The sequence below is a fragment of the Gordionus sp. m RMFG-2023 genome, chromosome 1, assembly GCF_954871325.1.
Source record: "Gordionus sp. m RMFG-2023 chromosome 1, tfGorSpeb1-WG-v2, whole genome shotgun sequence".
Lineage (NCBI taxonomy): Eukaryota > Metazoa > Nematomorpha > Gordioida > Chordodea > Parachordodidae > Gordionus > Gordionus sp. m RMFG-2023.
This window is the reverse complement of record NC_088775.1, coordinates 22,759,631-22,784,420: the sequence shown is the minus strand read 5'-3', so window position 1 is coordinate 22,784,420 and position 24,790 is coordinate 22,759,631. Positions and strand designations below refer to the sequence as shown.

The window sequence follows — 24,790 nt, the reverse complement described above, 5'->3', positions numbered from 1 at the left end:
GGAACGGAAATTGTAGTTTTGGGAAGGGTAAATTTACCAGTATTAATTAAAGCACAGTGTATTTTTTGGATCTTTGGATACTAAGGAAGAAATTGGTGTTATTATGGGGTGGGCTTGGATATCAAAATTTGGGTTAGAGAATAATTTTTGAGATATGTTTCAAGTAAAAAACAAAGTTAATGAAAATATTGAAATACCGAAAATGTCCTTAGAGGAGTTAGATATTAGAAATATAGAAAATAAATTGGTAAAAAATATGGTTTCAGAAAATATTGGAATTGAAAATTTGATAAATAATAATCAGGAAATAAGAAAAATTCATAATTCGGAATTATTGTTTCAAAAACTGAGAATGATTATAAAAATTTAGAAATTGAAAAGGAAATAAGGAGAAATCAAATTAGAATGTAATGAGCGAAATGTACGGGATGGAGAAATCGTTTGTGTGGAAAATAAAGTTCAGATATATGATAAAATTGAAAATTTAGTAGATAATATTTTGGAAATTACGGAAAATGTAAAAGCAATAAGTGGGGAAACTAATCAGGGTGTTCCTGAAATTGTAAATATTAAATGTGACGAAAATTATATTAATGAAATGGATAAAATTTTGGATTTGAAAATCGATAATGTTTTGGAAGCTAATGTTGAGGATTTTAAGTTGGAAATTCACAATAAGGTATTTGAAGAAGAATCCAAGTTAGAAAATAGTTATATAAAATGTGATGAAATGTATAAAGAATCAAATTTGAAGCAGGAAAAATTGTCTGTATCACTAAAATTCCCGGCGAAATTTGTAAGAAAAAAAAATGGAAAACGAAGATTTGTTAAAGGAAAAAGGGTCACATGAAAATTTGTAAAAATTATGAAATACGGTGATAAATTTAGGGGTTAAATATGAAAAAATTTTTGAGGAAAAATTAGGATGTTTGGTGGATTATGAAGTAGATATACGTTTAAAAGAGGGATATATACCACAGTATTGTGCAGTTCGCAGAGTACCTTTCGAATGGAGGGCCGAAATGAAAAATGAATTAAATAATTGGTTACGAGATGGAATTATTTGCCCTTTTGGATATAGTGAATGGGCAACACCATTGGTTCCGGTGCGGAAGGCCAATGGAAAGTTGAGAATTTGTGCGGATTTTCGTGTTACTCTAAATCCATGGGTAGTTGAAATAAAATACCCGTTACCAAGAATTGAGGAAATTTTAGCGAATTTAAGAGGGGCAAAATATTTTTATAAAATAGATTTTTCATGTGCATATTTACAATTACCTATGAAAGAATGTACAAGGAGATTGTTGACAATAACAACGTTTTAAGGATTATTTACTTTTTGTCGGTTACCGTTTGGGTTAAGTATTACAGCCTCGATTTTTCAGCGCACTATGGCGGTAGTTTTTCAGGGTTTGGAAGGAATTTTTTATTATATGGATGATGTTTTAGTGACGGGAGTAACGGTTGAGCAACACAATCAGAGATTGGAGGAAGTTTTCATAAGAATCAGAGATAAGGCTTTAAAAGCAAGTCGTGAAAAGAGTGTTATAGGAGTAACTGAAGTTACATATTTGGGACATAAAATAAATGGGACCGAAATAAGGTCCTTAGATAAAAACTTAATGAGTATTGCGAATATGAATAAACCTACTACGAAAACGGAGGTAAAATCATTTTTGGGTATGGTAAATTATTATCATCGTTTTATAGAGGATTTTGCTAAATTGGCTGAAATTATATGAATTATTAAATAAAAATGTACATTTTGAATGGAAAAATGAACAAGAATTGGCGTTTATAGCATTGAAATTGAAAGTGGGAAAGGAACCCATTTTGATATGTTTTAATAATGAATTAGAAGTAATTTTAGCGGTCGACGCATCCAATAAAGGTGTGGATGGAGCATTGTTACATTTAATGGATGGAATTGAGAGGCCTGTATTGTTTTTTCGAGAGTATTTCGGAATGTAGAAACACGGTATTCGGTGATTGAACAAGAGGCATTAGCTGTTTTTCGGTCTTAAAAAATGTCAAAATTATTTAATTGGTAGGAAATTTGTGGTATACACGGATCATAAACCGTTGATTTATTTATTCAAGAAGGACAATAGAGAATTGATGATATCACCTAGACTTCAACGGTGGTTATTATTAGTGGGAAGTTATGATTTGGAATTAAGGTATAGGCAAGGAAAAAAAAATCATTTACCAGATATTTTGTCGAGATTGGGAGTTGGTGAAGAGACAGATGAGGAACTGTCAGGTCAAGATAGGAAAGGTGAAGCGGCCTTAATTTGTACTTTAACTTGTGGTTTAAGGGGCGGTCCCACCACATGGGAGGATATTAGAAATTATACGTTAAAAGATAAGAAAATGAAATTATTAAAATTGCAAATAATGGGGAAAGAGCCATGGGATGTCGGTGAGGTCAAATTTCAAATGTAATTAAACTGAGTTAACTGTGGTAGACGGTTGCATTATGGGTGAGAATAGAGCAGTTATACCGAGTCAACTGAGAGACAAAGTTCTGAAAATATTATACGCGGGACATCAAGGGATTTCGCGAATGAAAGAGTGGGGAAGGGAATATGTTTGGTGGCTTGGAATGAATGGGGAAAGTGGGAAAAAATTGTGAAGTCTGTAATGCATGGGCAAACATGCCGTGTCGGGATAAGAAAAGTGTTTGATCGAAAGTAAATAGAGCTTGGGAAAGAGTGCAAATGGATTTTTTTGAGTGTAATGATAAAAAATTTATTTTAAGTGTAGATGCTTTTTCAAAGTGGATTGAATTTGAAGAGGTACATGGTTTAACTACTGGAATTGTTATTAAACATTTGAAGAAATTATGGTCTAGATTCGGCATTCCGAAGTGGGTGGTTTCAGATGGTGGTCTGGGGTTCGTGTGTGAAATTTTCGGGAGTTTTTGTTTGAGAAATAATATGCAACATATGCTGGCACCATCGTATCACCCTAGTTCTAACGGAAAGGCAGAAAGATTGGTGCAGTTGTTAAGTGTTAGTTGAGAAAGGCCAAGGAAGGCAAAGAAGAAATTTGGATTGCTTATTTATATTATAATAATGGGGTATAGGAAGGGATGGTAAATCTCCTTCAAAAAAAATGTTGGGAAGGAAAACTAATACTTTTTTAGATATGTTGAAACCTATTTCGAGAATGTTAGAAATTGAAAATATATAAATATAGTTAATCAAATGGTCAGGATTAGGATTTATGGGAGTGGTAAAAAATGAGAAAAGGGGATAATTATAGAAAATTTTGGTAATAATTTGTGTAAAATAAGATTGGAAGATATGACGGAAGTGCGTCGCCATAGAGATCGGTTAAAATGTCATGAATTTAGTTGATAGGTAAATACGCTGGGTTAAATTTTCTTTTTGGTGTTGGGATAGGTCAATAATGTAAAAATAATAATAATAAATATATATATATGGGATTATTGAAATTGAATTGGTATGTATATTTTCAGGGTTATTTTGCAAATGTAAATGGTTTTCTTAGTAAACTACTTTACTTCGAATTTATTCGATTAGAATTAATAAGTGGATCTTAAAATAAACTTGTTAAAATCAGTATAGTTGTAAAATATACGAGGGAATATAAAAAGGAATTCATTAATAAAAAGTAATATATGGGGGTTGTTTAAAATAAATTTAGTTTATATGTTAAATTTAATGATTTTTAAATAATAGAAGGTTATACAAAAAAAGGGGGAAAAAGGAAAGTATGTTATAGAGAGAAATATATTTTTGGAATTGAGGTTAGTGTAAATGTTAAGATTTAAATAAATGAGTTCACACATAAATCAAAGAAAATCCAAATAGCAAAATTGGAAATATTTTTGGGATCATGCATAAATCAAAGAAAATACAAATAGAAAAATTAAAAATATTTTTGGGATCGAGGTTAAGTTTGATTTAAAAGAAAAAATATAGTAAAAATAAAAATAAAAAATAGGGTATTTATTAATTGGGGTATAGAAGTAAATTTATTTAAGCGATTTTATGAAAAGAAATTGAAAAGAGGATAGAAATAAAAAAAAATTTATTTTAAGGAAGGTTAACAAAATCATTTATTAAAAAAAAATTTTTTTATTTCTAAATAAAATAATTTAATTTTAAAGAAAGTTTTGGTTTTTTATTTCTAAATAAAATAATTTAATTTTAAAGAAAGTTTTGGTTTTTTATTTCTAAATAAAATAATTTAATTTTAAAGAAAGTTTTGGTTTTTTATTTCTAAATAAAATAATTTAATTTTAAAGAAAATTTTGGGTTTAAATAAAATTTCTAAAAATAATAAAAATTATGATGACCTTCTACATACGCACGCCACAATCCATAATACAAGTGAATCAGGCTAATTTAGGGAGTCCATTGGCTGATGCCTGGTTAGATAGGTGGTTAAACAGCAACAAGGCATAGTTACACCCAAGCCTCAATTTTCAATAAATGGACGAGGGGCTTCATACACATTACCTACTTATAGCGCAATTATGATGGGAGAAGAAAATGATTTGACTCAGTATTCGATGATGAGAGAACAATCACGAACACCTTTAGCAATATCGTTTTCTATGTGGTAGACTGGGGCATAAAATAGTAGACTGTCGGGCAAATTATGGATCGTTACCGAGAAAAAGGATATGGGGAGTTCAGAGTTTCATGGCAAAGGGAATTGTTTCAAATCCTAATACGAGCAACTTCATGAGACAGGTACCAGGGGAACCTAGAACGATTTTTTATACAGGATCTGTAGTAAATAATCATCTTATAACGTCAAAGGCAGAAGCGTCATTAAGAGAAATATAAAAGATAGAGGACATCCTATTGGCAAACCCTGAGGATGAAAATTTAGGAATTAAGCCCATAATTCATTCCAAATGAAAGGGTGAGATGTTGTGAATAATTATAATTAATTTTTTTTAATTTCGTTTTTCGAAAATTATTTTTTTCATAAAGAAATAAAATTATTTTTTTTATATTTTTTTTAAAATTTATAAAAATGTTTTCTAAATTGGAATTATTATTTTTTTTGTGTGAAAAAATTTTAAAATAAAAGAATAAAAAAATGCTTTGCATAATAATTTGTATTTAGTTAACTGTTTGATCTGATCAGTAGTCGCAATTTTTATTGTTCCCTCAAATTCTCATAGCATTAATCGTAACTGCATCTTTTATAGGAACCAGTGTATGCCATCCTTAGTGAATTCCGTTATTAGTTTAACCAAAAGGTGCGATTTGCTAATAAATCAGATCCATTAAATTGGCAAAATTTCTTGATAAAATATTATAATGTTTGCCAATATTTAGTGTTACTAATCTTGAAGAATCATCTACGAGTAAAATACAGCCATAATATTTAATGATTTAGAACCGGCTAGAGTCTAGCATTCTTTAAAATATTGAATACCTTCACATTTTAGTTATTGTCAAATTTTAGCACACTATATAAATATAATTTTGGAATGAGAATTGAAGGTTAATGATGCTTGGTACCTTAAGGTACCATCTATCAAATTTGAATTTTGTTCATTTTTCATTTGGATAGGCACTACCAAATATATTTATAATATATATTTGAAAAATCGTGATTTTTGGAAAGCCTCTATGACCTAGTAGGCAAGAGCTTGGCTTGCTTATCCTATGTTTCAGGGTTCGAATCCCGGGAATGATCATGTTTTTTTTCTTATTCTAACTTGGTGGTTCCATCCTTGGGGGGGATGATATATAGAAGGCCGGACTCAACCACGTGATTCTGTATTAATATATTAAATAATAAGGGTCTTATTACATTTTAATATATTTTGGTCGGTATTTAGCAAATTAGATTGGTATTTAAAATATTTCCATACATTCACTTGGTAGTAATAGTAAGCATCATTAACCAGAATTGAAGGAGTTACGCGAACATATGTGGTAATCCTCTACCAGAAATGATATCAGAAATATTTAAGAAAACAGATAAAGGATAGATGTCAAATATGTAGTTTAATATTTGATTTGTGTTTTATTATTTAATCTATTAGAATTGACAAATTGTTTAACTTACTAGAAAATGGAACATCAGTTTTTATAAGAGATTCTGCAGCTAGGCAAATAGGAATTTATTTTAAACAAAATCCAAATGATATTAAAAGAATATTATCGCAAGTTTACATTGAAAATATATTATAAATATTTTTTTAATAGCAACATATTTTAAGAAAATACAAAACAATCTATTAATTTGTTTAAAATCATATAAACAAATAATATCAGTTTTTTAATGATTATCTAGATTAAAATATAGTTTAACCATAATAAAGATTTTTTTAGAAGGTTATAACAGACTTCATTATTTATTTTTTTAAACATTTTATTTTCAAATCAATATTAAAAAAGATTAGATAAATTTTTGATTATAAATATTAACATACCATATTTATAAAAAAAATATATATTTAAAGAGAGAACTTAAATTTTTTTTAGATTTTGTAATTATGATTATGAATTAATTAATATCCTCAAGTCAATGTTTAAATTTATGAAATTGCTTGGACACATATCCATTTAGTAGTAAAACATCACATATTTCAATAAATAAGATCAAAACTTTTAAATATATACCAATACTTTATCTCTATTATATCCTTATATATTTAAGAATTATTTGATAGCTTTAATTTCCTTTATTTACTTATTTAATCCTCCAAGTATTTCGTTTTCTATTTCCCTCTTACCACCAATGCCTCTGCCTTTTCTTTAGCTTATAATCTGGGAAAATTTTCAAATAAAAATGAATATAAATAAAACATTTTATAAAATGTATTTTAAATATAAATATCAAATACATATAAAAATTTTTTAAAAGAGTATTTAATCACAAAGATTTTTTTTATAACATTACTATCAATTTTTATTATATCATTTTCTAAATTATCATATGAAAAATTCATGTTATTATATTTTTTTCTGTCGGAGTACAAAGAAATAATATATTTATTGTACAAGCATATCACATAAATTATGTTATGGCAAATATCCTTAATTGTACAGTTTTATAAATAAATTTGAGTAAAATTCAGTGATGATGTGTGAAATTTACTACCACTGGCATAATTGCACAATTAAATAAATTATATTGTCCATGCAGAAAAGATAGAATTATATTTAAAAAAAAGGATTTTTATAATTTTATTTATTTAACATATGCTACATGTCTTAATTAAATAATTTATTACTCCTGACTCATCATTGTTAAAAAAAATTATAAATATTTTATTATATTTTCAAGATTAAGATAACTCAGTGAAACTGGAATCTATATATTTTTCTAAGTCTATACTTTATGTCATTATCTTCCTCAAAGAAAATATCCTTGATTTCATTTTCATATACTCATTTTAAAAATAAAATAGCATTAACTAACTACATAAAATATTTTTTTTTAGCTAACCTGGGTTACAAATGTAATATTTAAAAAATAAGTTATGGATTTACTTTTAAATTCAATTGAAATCAATATATGTATTTCCTTTTTTATAATCATTCATTGACAGGAATTATTTTTTATAATAAAAGATAAAAAAAGTATTTACATTTGTAATCATCTGAAATTGTAATAACAAATACAAGATACTTTTTATTATAAAACATAAATACTTTTTAAAATATACAAATATTAAAAGTAATATTTTAAATACAAATATTTGCATTTTTTATTTTAAAAAAAAATTAATATAATATCAAAAAAATATATAATGTACAGTATATATATGTGTTGTGTTGGTATAAATATTATAATAGTTATATTTTCGGAAATTATATTTTAAAATGAGAGCCTCAAGATTTACTGGCAATAAACTTATATGATATAGACTATGTATTAGATGTCTGCATTGCCCTTTAGAATAAAGTTTTGATCTGGTCTGGGCAACATTTTTTTATTTGGGTCAGGCACATAAAATTAATAGGTTGGATTGGGCAAAAAAAATATTAAGCTAGATTATTGATGGTAGAAGTGATAATCCATAAAGTGTAGTGTTTTTTTTGATTTAGCCACTCCCAAATATTATAAATAGTTGTTTATTTAATGTTCAACTACATATATTTTAGGTTAGGCTTCTTAAAATTTTCTTTATTTTTTATATAAATTTCCATAACTCAGATGCTATCTTGAAATAAATTTATAATAAAAAGTGAAAAATTAAATATATAAATCGTTGTTTATTTCAACTACATTTATTTTGGGTTAGGCTCCTGAAAATTTTCTTTATTTTTTATATAAATTTCCATAACGCAGATGGGCCATTCCACGTCAAATCGATCACGATTCGACCGACCCCTTTTAAAATTGTTAAAAATTTCTGGAATTATTTAGAAGGGTAAATAAATGAGAAAGCCGTTTATTTTAGCTCTCTAGCACACATGGTTCTCGAGATATAGGGGCTCATAGGTACAAAAAAGAGCCACTTTGGAATCTGTAAAATTTTTAAAAAGCTTATATCTCAAGAACTATTTATAGTAAAAAGATATATAATATATCATATTGTAGGTAAAAATAATCTCTAAAAGGCTATCAAAAAATAATAAAAATTGGCGCCAATTTGAATCTTTAACTTCCGGTTTATCTATAATGCTTTACCTGTATTTTTAAGCAAAAAAGGGAGTTTGTTTTCGAAATTTTTTTATTGCTTTTTATTTAGACACCTTTTATAAATATATATACGATGTCAAAACTTTGGCGACGCTATCGACTCCAAAAATTTAAAAAAATAATAGATGGCGCTTTATGAAATTACGGATTTTGGTTAAAATTTTGCTGCAAACTTATCAATAAACGGATATTTTCACTTTTTATACTAAAAATATTTTAAATTTCTATTAAATATACTAAATAAATTGAGGGGCAGTGTGGGTAAATGCCCATTAGACACTTAATAATGTAATATATTTCCAATAATAAAATCTTTTGTATAATTTTTTTATTATTCATTCATATTAATAATATAGAAATATAGAAATAGAGATAGACAATCATATTCATTCCATAATTTAAAATTTGTGAAATGTTATATTTAATATTTGCGATTCTGTTGAATTAGAATAAAATTTTGTTTCAATTTTATCCTGAGAAATTGGATAAAAAGCATGAAATTTTTGCGTCCCTGGTATGGTACGGGCTTTGTCGAATCTCTCTTTTAAAATTATTTGTTCTTTCTCATATTCATCTTCCATAATATAGGAGAACTCTATTCCTTAATAAAAAAATTATAATATATATATTAATAAATTATAAATCATATACCTTTTATATTTTCCTTACAATAGGCAAAAAACTCTTTAGGAGAAGTTATTTGTTCTGAAGTAGGTCTTTGTAAACTTGCTCTAGCCACTAAAGGCTTGACGGTACCTCCGACCCCGTCACAAGCTGATTTGCCATGAGATGTAGCCCAGAAATGCCACTCAGCTTTCATCTCGAAATAATATTCATGGTGGCAAAGATTGATTAAATTTTTCCGATTTTTATATTGAGCTGCTGCTCCATCTGAAAAATAGAAGAATTTTTTTGGCAGGCATTGAAATTTCTTTGTTAAGTATTGAACTAAATATTTTTGGAATATATGAACCGCAATTGTATTATGAACGAGAGATTCAGATATTATTACGAAACTTAAATGATTTAAATTATTAAGTGACTTGTAATAAATGACAAAAGGATGAATGGTAACTTGAGATTTATTCCAGTGAAACCCCTGTACTTCATCTTGAACCACAAAGGCATAATTTTCAGCAAAATCTGCCTGCACGATATATTCTCCTTCCTTTAAATTAATTTTAAGAGAATTCATGAATATTGTTTGCTGCTTTGTTATGAATGAGTGTAATAGTAAAATATTTAGCTTTTCGAAAAGCGTTTCTAAAAAATTAAAGGTTGATGAAGTGATAGTTAAAAGATCTGTACGATCTGTTGTTACCCATTGCTTGTAGGTAATATATTCGATATCAATTGAATATAATATTTCACTTATCATGGCCTTTAAATTAGAAGATCCAGGGCATTGAGCACAATCACCAAAAAAACATTTTGGTAATGCTGGATTACAAATTATTTTTGGTAATATATCCTTATATGTAATCTTAATTAAATCTTCATTTAAAGTAATTTTGGGCAAACTCAACAGCATTAATTTTGTGTTTTGATGAATGGAGCAAACACATATTGAATGGGTACCACTACTGCCAACAAATACACAATTCTCGGGACGAAGATCACAAAATTTAGAGAATCCAATTTTAATATTTGAATGAATATCTTTAAATTTAAGATATAGCTCTCGTAAATTAATTAAAATTAATCTTTTTTGGACTTGAATCTTTTCACTGTTCTTTATTATGGTTACAAAACCCCTTTTCCCAGGCATCGATCTACTATATTGATCATTGTTATAAAAAGATTTGACAATATCAACGGTGGCGGCATCTATTGTTTTGCCGGGTTTAGGATTAGGTGTTGAAAAAAACCCCTTTTCTTTTATTAAATTTTTAGATTTTATCGCCATATGATATGAAATATTGAATTCTTCTATAATTCTTCTTACTGTCCAATTTGATGGTAATAATGTTAATAATCTATATTTGTTTGTTATCGAAAGCTGTGGGAAATTGATTTTTAAGGTATTGAGAATTTCATCGAATTTCTCATCATTTGATGAAGATAATGGTATAATTTTAGTCGCTAAAACTTTTTTCACGCTAGATATTTTTTTCTTTGGATATTTCTTTTCACGTAAGCGTTTTATTTTAATGGGATATTCCCCAATTGATTGTAGGGATATATTAATGTTTTCAATTGCCTCTTGATTAACTATATGAGGAGGAGAATCAATATCATTGTCATTATAAGGAAGCTTTGCTAATTTTTGTCGGCATGAAGAGCATATTAGCATATTTAAATTGATTGGTAAATTTTTTTTGGTCATCCAAGGTTGAATCTTTCTTAGATTTTTGCTATAATATGCATGTTTTTGTAAATTAAATGGGTTACAACATCTTGATATTTTAATATTTGGTATATCCATCTTTTATATAGAATAAAATTTTATTTAATTTGAACCTAGAATATGGCTTGTTTAAAATTAATCTGATCGGAAAAAAAATATTAAACAGAAAGAGAGATTGTTTTAAACTTTTAATTTTTTAAAATATTATTATCGTAAAATATAATCGATAATATGTCTAATATAAATTCTTTTTTAATGCAGCTGTTATACATTATCGTGCCAAAAAGTCATTCGCTGTTATAGTAGTAAAGCAGAGATCTAAAATATGTAAAAAAATTTAAGGATGGTGGGGGGGGGGAGCAGAACTGGAAAATTTTATAGCATTTCTTATAAACTTATAAATATTTTCATTTTTAGAAATAATATTTTTTTAAACATTAGCGCCATCTATTTTTTTTTACGATTTTTGATAAAAATGTATATTTTGGAAGAGTCGATAGCGTCGCCAAGATTTTGACATCATACATATATTTATAAAAGGTGTCTAAATAAAAAGCAATAAAAAAATTTCGAAAACAAACTCCCTTTTTTGCTTAAAAATACAGGTAAAGCATTATAGGTAAACCGGAAGTTAAAGACTCAAATTGGCTTCAATTTTTATTTTATTTTGATAGTCCTTTAGAGATTTTATTTACCTACAATATGATATATTATATTATATTTTACTATAAATAGTTCTTGAGATATAAGCATTTTAAAAATTTTACAGATTCCAAATTGGCTCTTTTTTGTACCTATAAGTCCCTATATCTCAAGAACCAGGTGTGCTAGCGAGCTAAAATAAACGGCTTTCTCTTTTATTTCCCCTTCTAAATAATTCCAGAAATTTTTAACAATTTTAAAAGGGGTCGGTCGAAAATGGGCCTTTTTTGATCGATTTGACATGGAATGGCCCAGATGCTATCTTGAAAAAGTATAAATAAAAAAATGGACAAGTTATTTTTCAAAAAGATTGAAAATAAATAGAACTCTCTTTCTTTTCAAAGTAAATATTAACTTTGGGTGTTCTGTTCCATATTTATAAAAATAAATAATCTTACAAAATCTTCGAATCTTTTTTAAAGATTAAAATTTTTAATGTTAAGTATTTCCATTGTTTTCAAAATATATATACAATCATTCAAAATATTTTTAATAACATAAATTAACTATTAATTTTGTTAAGATTTAAATTATACATAATATATGGGCAAGTTATTATTTATAAAAAAATAATTTTATATCCTACCATTTTTATTTAGATAAAAGAATATAAAATAAACAATATATAAATATACAATCATTATAACAAGATTCTATATATTTTAAAACTCCAAATATCGGCCCCGATTTGATCCGATATTTAATTTCGGCGTAGCCCTACATTATTGTATTACAAAATCTTTGATCCAATCTCCTAAGCTTATTTTCTGTTCTCCAAGATGTAGTTTTGTTGAAGCATTTGGGTTGATTTTTCAAAACAGCTCGATTAAGATTTTAGCCAAAATTATATTATGTAAGCCTCGAGATTTGGCAAACAGATTTTCATACCTTTCTTATGAGCACGATCTCCAAATTCATATATTATTATAATTAGGGGTATACCTATACCACTTTTTGGAGGCCGATCCGATATTCCCGATATTAAATTGATATCGGTCGATTACCGATCCGATTTCATATCTAATTTTGTATTCTGTAAAGATACAATAATTTTAATTTTTAATATACTTTTTATTAGTATAACATCTATAATTTAACTATCCCATAACTTATGTCATTTAAATATAATATAATGATCAGTTATAGTTTATATTCAATTCAATCGCAATTCTAAAAGTATATAAAAAAGATTTTATTGTTAAATCACTTTTATTTAATAAGTAATAACAATAATCTATATACATATTGAGTAATAAACAAATATATTATGAAATTTGAAATAAATATTAAAAATAATATTTAACATTAATATATCGACGATTTCTTTTTAGAAATGCCAAAATTTCCAATTTATCAGAGGTCAGCCTGCTGCGATGGTAAGTGTCATATCACCAGCTTCACTAAAAACAGATTCTGAAGAGATTATAACACACTTTTATAAACAGAATGCGCAAAAAAATAACAATATGGCAGAATGTTTATTTATTAATTATTATTATTAAAAAAAATATACATAAAAATGGATTTCGATTTTATTTATAAAAATAAAATTCTCCTCGTTAAAAGAGCTGTTTATTAAGTATAATACTACAATCCCCTCATCAGCCCCTGTAGAGCGCGTTTTTAATATAACGCCGTGTTAACTGCCAACTGTTCCTATCTATCAGATAAATATTTTGAAAACAATTGTTATTAAAATTTAATATGAAAAATTTTTAATAAATAAAAATATCATTTTATTCGCTATATTATATTATATTTATAATTATATAAAGTGAACTTGAACGTAAACGCGTTCGATTTTTTTAGAAATGTTTACAGCATTAGATTTTAGATATAACTTTTTTTTAAAATTTTATTTTTGTTAAAGACGCCATTTTATATCGGATCGGAAAATTTTATAATATTGGCTGATAACCGATTATTAAAATGGGTGAAATATCGATCCGATCCGATAAAAAATATCTGTATATCCCTAATTATAATCTTAAGGTTTTTTAAAAAAATCAAGCCGTATCGGGCTTTTTAACGACTCTACTAAAATGCAAGAATCACTGCTTTATTATGACTGATTTCGATATAGTTGAGTGATAACTATTTTTTTTACCAATTACAAAAGTAGTTATATCAAATTTTTATCTAAAAACTATCACATAACCCTCAAAGTTATCTTTGAAAATTTAGCAAAAGTCTTGAGAAAATAGAAAAGATTAACTCACCCCCCAGAGTTGTTAAATTGTTTTTGACAAATAGCAATGATAATTATGTATTACGTTTTTGAGAGTAGTGTTTTTCAATTATATTTAATAAATATTAACGAAAATTAAATTTTAAATTTTGTTTATAATGTAATTTATAAATTTAAATATGTAATTTTGAAATATAAATTTATTATTGTTTAAATTTTTTAAATATTTTTTTCGTGTTAACTGGGAAGGGGTGATGGGGGATACTAAATATTAAAAAAAAAAAACACCAAGACCAGAGTTGTTAAACGAGTGAATTACATATTTTTGAACAAAAATAGTAGGGTTACTCATTTTGAAACAGCACTCAAATTCGCAGCTTTTAGTTAAATAAAATAAATATAAATTTTTATATTAATATAATTACATCTATATTTTTAACTTTTTTCACATGTATTGAGGAAATACAAAAGAATAATGATTGAAAAAAAATTAATCATGTGAAACTATCCATAAGGGACTTAAATTATAGTAGAGAAAGTTAAACTTCACTACTGTTAAATTTAACCAAATAAAAAGGATAAGAATGAAAGATCCAAAAAAAATATATGATAATATTAATAATAATAAATATTAAAAAAAAGTTGCTGTTAAAAATTGAAAATTACTTACATGCCAAAAAATTCCTTTTCAAATACTATTATTTTAACCCTTTGATGCCTAACTTTTTGATAATTAAAAAAAAAAATTTCTATCTCCATAGGTGCCCAAAATTTCGTAAAAAAAATGATGATGCAATTTGACATCATCAGATATTGTAATACAAAAAAAATACAAATATCTATTTATTATGAAAGTCTTGAAAACATTTCTATATTGATTAAAACAAAAATATATTACATTTTGCACATTTTGTTCTGGAGTATGCATATCTTGCATCTTTACCTCGTTTCGCAAACATCCGACCAATGACTAATGTTGTCATATATGATATCGGATATAGAATCCATTATAAAAGAACTTTTTTTTTATTATCAACATTCAAAGGTCTCCCATATTTTCTTTTACTAATTTTCCCTGCCGATAACAATGCTTTAACAATATGTGTTTTAAATTGATAAGTTTCATGAATTTTTTTTATGGCATATTTACCGTCCATACAAAAGCCATGAATATACTACATACATATCAATGAGATGAAAATGATTCTCAGAAAGAACCTTTTACCTTTAATATCTAATCGATAGCATTCAACAAGCATATTATGTAAATCACTCCTCCCATACCTTCGTTATACATTTTTAATATATTTGGTCTTGGCACTTCAATATATTTTTTGCTACTTAGTGACTATCTTTTTACATTTACTATCTGATGAACACCGACAAAGGGTGAGATGACGTGCACACATTTATTGTCATACCATTTGACATTTATTATATTTTCTTTTTTATCAACTAATTATTATTGATTTATAAATATATGTCAATCAATTTATAGTTGATAATTATAAAAATAATATAGATATTGATTGTTTATTACATATTTATTGATATTGATAAATATCGCGGATGGATATATAAAAAGATTGTAGTTCTTTGTTTTGTAATTAGGAATGAGTTTTTACTTTAAAAAAAAACTTGGTACTTGATATACTGTTCGACGGAATATATTTGAATAAAAACGATTACAAAAAAAAGAGTTGTAATTTTGAAGTAAAGTTATACTTATTTTAATTATATTTTCTTTTTTATCAACTCTACATACATTGCTCCCGCAACCTTATCTTTTTAAGTCTTTATTCATTTTAACTTGCAATCTTTCATCCGCTTATAATAATCCCTACCATAAATATACCGATTTCTTTTAATTTTTTGCCAATGCTATTGTAGAAAAATACCGGCCAATGCAAAACTTTGATACTCCATTTATAAGGCTTCGATTTTATATATTGTTTTAATGAAATCTGCCCTTTGAACGGGATGATTAGTTCATCAATACATATTTTCTGGTTCTATCTCGACTTAAAGGTTATTATATATAGGAATTTATGAAGTTGAAGGAGGCTCATCGTAAAGAGTATACAAAATATCTATTTCATTGATTCATCGATGTCGCCATTCCGAAATATCTCCCTCGACTAGTAAAGAATTATTTGGCATCTATGAATTATACAGAATCATTTAAAAAAATAGATCTTATTAACGTCAAATTCAAAATTGGTGTGGTCTGTTTGGATTTAGAGTACATTTTATGCTGAAATTTAATTATAACTATAGAAAATCATTATAAATATAAAATTGTTTATAAATGGTATTCCAAAATCCCAATACCTTATTTTGTAATCATACACTTTAAGTTGATATAAAAAAGAGCATATTCATTTTTAATAAAATAATTATTCATAATATTATACGCTTACCTTTAATAATGAATAAAAATTTTAGAATTATTAAATATTATCCACAGAATTGGTTATATTGTCTTTATAAAATCATATAATTCACTATGGTAAAGATAAAATTATGAAAATATGATTTGATGAAATTTAAAAATAAAACATTATGAGTTAATAATTTTAATAAAATATGAAATTTTTTTTATTATATTTATATTATATGATGTTAATTAAGTCTATAGGCTTTTATAAATTTAAAATATATTATTGTATTATATGATGTCAAAAAAAATCGTGAGACTTTAAAGGGTTAAAATCATATTTATTCATTAATATGGGCAATATTAATGATAAACTATCAATGAGAGACGCCTTTCTATGAAATCCTCATAGATAATCTAACATTATTCCTAATTATTAGCTTGTTGTTATTATCGTACTTTTTTTTCTGTCTTAAATGGCGCCGCGAAATTGACTTAATCTACCATACATATAACAAACTCCTCTAAGAACTTAACATAATGGAAAGCATATTAATTTTTTAAAATTTGGAATAATTAAACCTTCTAGATATAAACTTCAAAAATGAAGTTAAAATTAAATACTGAAAGCAGGTCACGTTCTTTTCGGCTTTAACCCCTTACCGAACAAATTTTATAAACATCTTCTGCCACCTCTTGAATATTTCCTTTATATTGAAAACGTTTCAATTAAATAGTCAAATTATATTATACCTCGACATATCCCCAAAATCAATAAAATTTCAGTCCAACTAATTCTTTCTATTTGATGTTCGCTTTAAATTTTTTTTAGTTTTACCAATAAAAAAGTTCATTTGCATATGTAAAATAGTGAAGATCATGGTACTCTCAGTACTAATCCAGGTTCACTGATTTTCGCAAAACAATTATTTAAATTTATCTTACTAGCAAAATTTTTATTTTATAGATTAAAAAAGTGTTGTTGAATAATGATTGGGAGTCCAGGGTGTCCGCGGGAAAAGCAGTTGAACATCTGATACTTAATTTGCAATCATTACAGAGTTGGATTGACATCCTGAGAGCCCATGGTTAAACTAATAGATTCGTAATGTTTTAATATTTTTTTTTTCAGACATATTACAAGATAAAGATAGTAAACTCCCACGAGATTTCGATGTTGATATCAAAATTTTGCACCAATTTATGCAGTTGTCTATACTAGATGCCGGAAAAAATATCGCTGAAAAGGAAGAAAGTATTAAAAATCAGTTATTACGACTTTCACTTGATATAAATAAATTATGTATTTTTAAAAACAATTGTTTAGAAACGTTGAACACTATAACTCGAAAAGAAAGAATAAAATTGGAAAAACAAAAAATAAACAATCAATTGGGGTTGGGCATAAAAGTTGGAAACCATTCATTATGCGAAATAAGTTCAATTATATTGGAAGAAGATTTAGAGATCTACCAAGCGGAATCAGCTGCGAATATATTGCAAGAATCTAAATTTAAAGTTTACGGATAATTTTTTTTATATTAATGACCAACTATTTATAATAATATACATACTTAGTCTAAATTGTAACATTCCAGAAATGTTTTGGAAACAATGTCCCATTATATAGAAACAAGGGAATAGCGGGAACATTATTTTTTAAAATACCAGGAATATGTTCTAGAGGTCTGCATTGGGCGGGTTTTTGTACCAAAAGCCCGTCCATCCAATGATTTAAAAAAAATTTAACCCGCCCGCCCAACCCGCCCATAGTTTCAAAAAAATATATATCCGCCCGCCCTCGCCCATTAGTCTAAAATTATTTACCCGCCCGCCCATTATTTATAAAAAATTTTAACCCTAGTCCGCTTATAAAATTTAATTATGGTCATTCTTTCATTTTTTTAAGCATCTAATAAAAATATTTCAGCATTACACCTCTACAAAAAGTTTATAATTTAGGAAATTAATATAAGTATAAAAATAATCAATGTAAATTATGGACAATTTATTTGATCAAATTGAATATTTATGAAAAAAATATAAATGTAAAATTAATATTATATGTAATTATAATGCAAAAATAATAATGAATCGACATTTTCTGGATTCAAACACGTTCTTCTTTGTTCTAAAAATCTTCCAGCAATGCTAAATCCGCGTTCGGAAGAAGCACTAGAAAAGTTTTATTACATTCCCATAAAAGGAAATTTTTAATAGACAAAAATATTTATTTATTCTAAGAAAAAAGATTTATTGTTGTGTTTATTACATAATATAGTTAGGTAAATGTTCTTCACTTAAAAAAAACGATTGGTACAATAAAAAAAGAAATATTGTTATAAATCATTTAAGCAATTATTTTTTTAGTTTGTTTTTGAACAAAAATTTTAATTCCTTAACCCGCTTTCCCATTGTTCGGGCCGAAACCCCGCCCAATGCAGACCTCTTATATGTTCCATAGGTTCCAGAATGTTTTACACGATTTTAAGAGTTCTCGTAAAATGTGTGGACTTCATGGAATGTTTTGAATATTAAAATTCGAAATTAACGGGAACTAAACATTTTTAATCCTATTCTTTCGTTTCCAAAATGCTTCAGTTCCTTAGTATAAAATTTTTATGTTATATCATTGGTGTGTTTCTATCGCGCATTTACACGCACCAAAAAGTCAATTGCCTTTACATCTTAGGTTATGATATACAGTGTCTAACCTTATTGATTTTATATGTGTATCTATTAAAATATTCTATAGGGTCGTAAATTATTATATTCAAAATATTTGTTTTCGAGTAGCGCCTGTAGCTAGTTGCAATAGACATTGGTATAGAAATCTCTTTATAACTGTAACCAGGGCTCGCGAATCAGAGAAAGATCTCGTTTTTTTGAAACTAACCTTAGTTTTGTCTACCGGGATATGATATATAGCAGAACGGACGCAACTTTATCATTCCTTTTATCTCAATACATATTTAAATAAAAATAAGTCTTATTATATTTTAATATATGATAACCACGGAAATCATACCCCTTCTATCTTTTTCTCTTGCATTTAATTTTACATCCTAAGGATTATTTAATTTAATTTACTTAACAAAAGTTTCCCTATCATATCATTCAAAACGTGCCTAAGAATACTTTCCGCTCCAAAGCTATTAGTGATCTCAAAGAAACAATAATCAATGACGATCCTGTTCACCTATTATTTATGTTTCTAGTGGATCATTCTTTCGCCGACGACCAAATTTTTCACGCTAAGTGGGAGATTAGGCATGCTTGCTGCATTCTCCTACGACATTTTCTTTATGCGGAAATTGCTGACTCAGATCAAGCACCTTTCAATGGGTATTATTTTAGACTGGAACCTATATTGGTGAGGATGTTTGCTCTAATCGTAAGGGATAGATTTGGAGATTACGTTGGAGAACAGGTTATTAATGTTTATTTATTTTGTTCATAAGACTATCAAATATCTGAAAACGTCTATAGAGGAAATACTTGCAGGGACCCTTACATAATGAAATATCTAGTCCCTGGAAAACTCTCTCAGATGTAATACTGGTTTTCTTTTCATCTAAAGCCTTCCTTCTCTATACATTTCCCAATAAATTTATTGGTATATTAAGGAAATTTTGACTTAGTGTCTTACAGGGTGTATTTAAATCTTTTTTATAATTCAATTTTAAATCGTCAAAATTGTTTGATATAGTTAGTTTAAGATATAAATGTCTAAAATATCAATGTGTAATATAAATTAAGTGAGATATATGACGGTTTTAAAAGGGGGGTGAACTATATCCCACCCAACCAATCCCGTTAATTTTTTTCATCTTACAGTTCAAGGGTTAGTATTACTGTTGCTAATAACCATGTTAGCCCCACAAATATTTGTAAAACCTCAAGATATCAACAAAGGAGAATCAAACCTTTTACGTCATATTTCTTTGACTAAAATCTTGAATCCAGGTTGTTAACAATCACGAATAATAATTATTTTAATAGGTGATTGCTCCTATACGGGAGATGTCTGCTCAAATCATAAGTTTATGTGTTGCACTTGTATCAAAGATTGATGTAGACAAAGGAAAATGGAAGCTATCTAAAATTATCGAGACATATGCTCTTATGCTTTCAGGTGTTAAGGGCAAATGTGATAGTGCTTTTCCTTGGGCAATCAGACATGGTGCCATTCTGGGTTTGAAATATCTTTTGCCGCAGGTTTTTCAAAGCCAGGTTTTTTTATGTATTAATTAACATATTCTCATTAAATAAAATAATATATTTAATTGTCGATGATATAGGATATGGGCCATTCCAACGATTCGGCCTACCCCTTAAAATTGTTAAAAATATGTGTAATTATTTAGATAGGTACATAAATGAGAAAGCCGTTTATTTTAGCTCGCTAGCACACCTGGTTCCTGAGATATAGAGGCTCAAAGGTGGAAAAAAGAGCCACTTTGGAATCTGTAAAATTTTTAAAATACTTATATCTCAAAAACTATTTATAGTAAAAAAGTATATAATATATCAAATTGTAGGTAAAAAAAATAATCTCTAAAGGGCTTTCAAAAAACAATAAAGATTGGCGCCAATTTGAGCCTTTAACTTCCGGTATACATTTATTGCTTTACCTGTGTTTTTAAGCAAAAAAGGGAGTTTGTTTTCCAAACTTTTTTTGCTTTTTATTTAGACACCTTTTATAAATATATATGCAATGTCAAAACCTTGGCAACGCTATCGACACTTAATTTATCAAAAATTAGGAAAATATATATGGCGCTTTATGAAATTACAAATTTATAGTTAAAATTTTGTTGTTATCTTACCAATAACAATTTTCACTTTTTATACTAAAAAATTTCCAATTTCTATTAAATATACTAAAAACTGAGGGGCAGTGTGGACAAATGCCCATTAGACACTTGAAATCAAATTTCCAATAATAACTATCTTTCATATAATTTTTTATTAATAATATAGAAATATAGATAGATAATCATATTCATTCCATAATTTAAAATTTGCGAAATGTTATAATTAATATTTGCGATTCTGTTGAATTTATATAAAATTTGGCCTCAATTTTATCCTGAAAAATTGGATGATAAGTGTTATTTTCAGGGAAGGCAGGTAAAGAAAAACCAAAAAATATATTTGAAATCTTTTATTTAATTCATTTTTTTTAATTACTATTACTACTGAAGATATTGAAAATTTTACAACCATATATATTATTATTTTAATACTATTTACATATATACAATTTAAGGTTAATTTTTAACAAATTCGTCCTTAAATTAAATTAACATTTACGAAAATTAGGAAAATATAAAAGGTCATTAAATAAATTTAAAAGAAAGAATTTTTACAAAAAGGTCATTAATTACAAAGTAAAAAATATGCAAAATTTATATATTTACAATAAGTATGAAATTTTTGCTTTCCAAGTATTGTACGCGCTTTATTGAATCTCTCTACTAAAATTATTTGCTCTTTCTCATATTCGTCTTCCATAATATAAGAAAAATCTATCCTAAATAAAAAAAATTTATATATTAATAAATTATAAATCTTATACCTTTAATCAGTGGTGTACCGATACCACTTTTTGGAGGCCGATCCTATCCGATATATTGATATCGGCCGATAACCGATCCGATATCATATCTAATTTTGTATTCTGTAAAAATTATAATATATATTAATAAATTATAATTCTTATATATTTAATTAGGAGTGTACCGATACCACTTTTTGGAAGCCGATCCTATCCGATATATTGATATCGGCTGATTGCCGATCCTATATCATATCTAATTTTGTATTCTGTAAAGATACCAATAGTTTGAATTTTTAATATACTTTTTATTAGTATAACATCTATAATTTAACTATATCTAGACATGTGCGCCGTCGGTCAAATACGCCGCTGCCGTTGATTTTTGACCACGCTGACGCCGCCGCCAAAAAGTGTCTGTGCTCAACGCGCATCGCCGATGTAAAAATTTGGCGGCGTGATACATATTTTTTATTTTTAAAAATAATATTTATTTTATATATTATTTATGAATTGTAATTAGAAGAAAAATAATATTAAATATTGTTTGAATTATTAAAAAATGCAATTTTATTTTTTAAAATTAATAAATATTTGCTATAAAAACATTTGATTTTTAATAATCCATATAATACACTTTCCCTCTGGGCAGATCAGTGACCATCGTGCTAGATAAGATAAGGCTAGTAATTTACAGAAAAGGTATTGAAATATTTTTATATATTTTATTCTTTTAATTATTGATGCTTCAAATATTTTGTATGAAACCTTCAATTATTATATAAGGAGTAATACAATATTTTCTTAATGCAATCTATAACTCATCATATAAAATTTATTTTTTATCATAAAAGGAAATTTTAAATAATAATTTTTATTTTATTGCCATTATAACTTATATAAACATAGCAGGACTAAAACAATTATGAATGCAGCATTGCAATACCCTGTAACAAAATACAGTATATCTTTGTAAGCAAAACCTTCTTTTGCATGGAAACATTTTGATCCTTAATATTAAAAAAAACTGGCACAAATAATAAGAGAACCAGTGTTATTGCAGATAAAGTCTTTTCTAATAAATGCTTTCAAGTAGCACTTGATAAAGATGGTGAAGATGAAAATAATTCTTCACTTTCAGAGTAAATTTTTTGATTATTTTTAAAATATTCGCGAATTTTTTAATTAGTAATCCAATCAAATCTTTTTCAAAAAATATCATCACATCAAACATAAAAAAAATATCTAAATAAAATTTAAAATTAACAAAAATTCAATAAATATTCTACTAAATAGAATGGAGAAACCGGATTTCAAATTATTTAACTAATTGAGACTTGGTGCATGAACTTTTAAATTTTCTTAAAACCTTCAAAAATCTCTTGAATTTTTATCCTTCCAAAAAGGAGTTATAAATTTATCCTTATCATTTCGGAGTGAAATTAAGAATCATTTAATTGTAAAAGAATATGATAGTCCTCCCATAGCATCCCTTAAACAAAATATACTTACTAAATTTGATCATAGATTTCCAATAACCGATCTTCAGGTAGTATTTTAAATACATAAATTAGTTATTTTTTATATTATTTCTCTTTGTTTTATGTTTTACTTAGGTGTTAGGAGTATTTTTGGATCCTCGTTTTCAATCTATAAACATAGTAAATGAATATTTAAAGGAAAAAAATATTACTCCGGTGCAATTTTTATATCAACACGCTACCTCTGTTGCTATACACCGACGAATTAACCGAATGTTAAACAACGGAAGTCCTTCAGAATTCGATTATCTTCAGTCATTGGCTACGAAACATTTATCTATTCATAACAATAATCTGGAATAACAAAACTATTTAACTATTCTGGAAAAAGAGTGTTTTTTTATTATTTTCGCCTTATAATTTAGAGATAAAAGATGACTTAGATTTTTGATAAATAAGAGCATTGGATCTTCCTAAACTTCCAATATTATCTAGAAAGGTCCTGTGCGTTTCAGCTACGCACACCCAGCGAGTGTGTATTTTCCATACCTGGGCTCACTCTGAACTCTAAAAGATCATTATATGTACTATAAATCTAAATAAAATAATATTTATACATGATAATTATAACTTAATAAAATCATTAAATTATAGTTATAAACATAATAAGGGATAAATTTTATTTTAAAAGTGTTTCCAATGAATTTATAATTTTAATTTAAAAAATTTAAGTTAGAAAAATATTTGACGCCGCCGCCAGCCGATCGTTTTAAAAAAAGAAACGCTACTGCCGATAATGCTGTCGGCGCACATGTCTAACTATACCATAACTTATGTCATTTAAATATATTACAATGATCAGTTATAGTTTATATTTAATTCAATTGCAATTCTAAAAGTATATAAAATATTTTTATTGTTAAATCACTTTTATTTAATAAGTAATAACAATAATCTATATACATAATGAGTAATAAACATATATATATTGTGAAATTTGAAATAAATATTAAAAATAACATTTAACTTTAATATATCGAAGATTTCTTTTTAGAAATACCAAAATTTCCAACTTATCAGAGGTCAGCCTACGGCGTTGGTAACTGTCAATATCACCAGCTTTCTAAAAATAGATTTTGAAGAGATTATCGCACACTTATAAACAGAATGCGCAAAAAAAATAACAATATGGCAGAATGTTTATTAATTAATTATTATTAAAAATATACATAAAAATGGATTTCGATTTTATTAATAAATGATTTTAGATATAACTTTTTAAAAAAAATTTATAACATTTTATTTTTGTTAAAGACGCCATTCTATATCGGATCGGGAAATTTTATAATATTGGCCTATAACCGATATTTTAAAATGGGTGAAATATCGGCCCGATCCGATAAAAATATCGGTACATCCCTACCTTTAATATTTCCCTTACAATACGCAAAAAACTCTCTAGGACAAGTTTTGTTCTGTAACAGGT

The 24,790-nt window shown here is 26.7% G+C and overlaps 1 protein-coding gene across 1 annotated transcript in view; it reads left to right on the top strand.

Moving 5' to 3' along the window:
- Positions 1–5,833: 5,833 nt before the first annotated feature.
- LOC135922622 (TATA-binding protein-associated factor 172-like) overlaps positions 5,834–24,790 on the top strand; it is an 88,110-nt gene continuing 69,153 nt past the window's right edge. Inside the window, exons 1-7 of the mRNA XM_065457030.1 lie at positions 5,834–5,997; positions 6,041–6,164; positions 17,231–17,351; positions 17,396–17,518; positions 17,591–17,781; positions 19,364–19,693; positions 20,266–20,496. Of these exons, the coding sequence (XP_065313102.1) occupies positions 5,987–5,997; positions 6,041–6,164; positions 17,231–17,351; positions 17,396–17,518; positions 17,591–17,781; positions 19,364–19,693; positions 20,266–20,496 (1,131 nt within the window). The 5' untranslated portion in view covers positions 5,834–5,986. The remainder of the gene's footprint in view (positions 5,998–6,040; positions 6,165–17,230; positions 17,352–17,395; positions 17,519–17,590; positions 17,782–19,363; positions 19,694–20,265; positions 20,497–24,790) is intronic.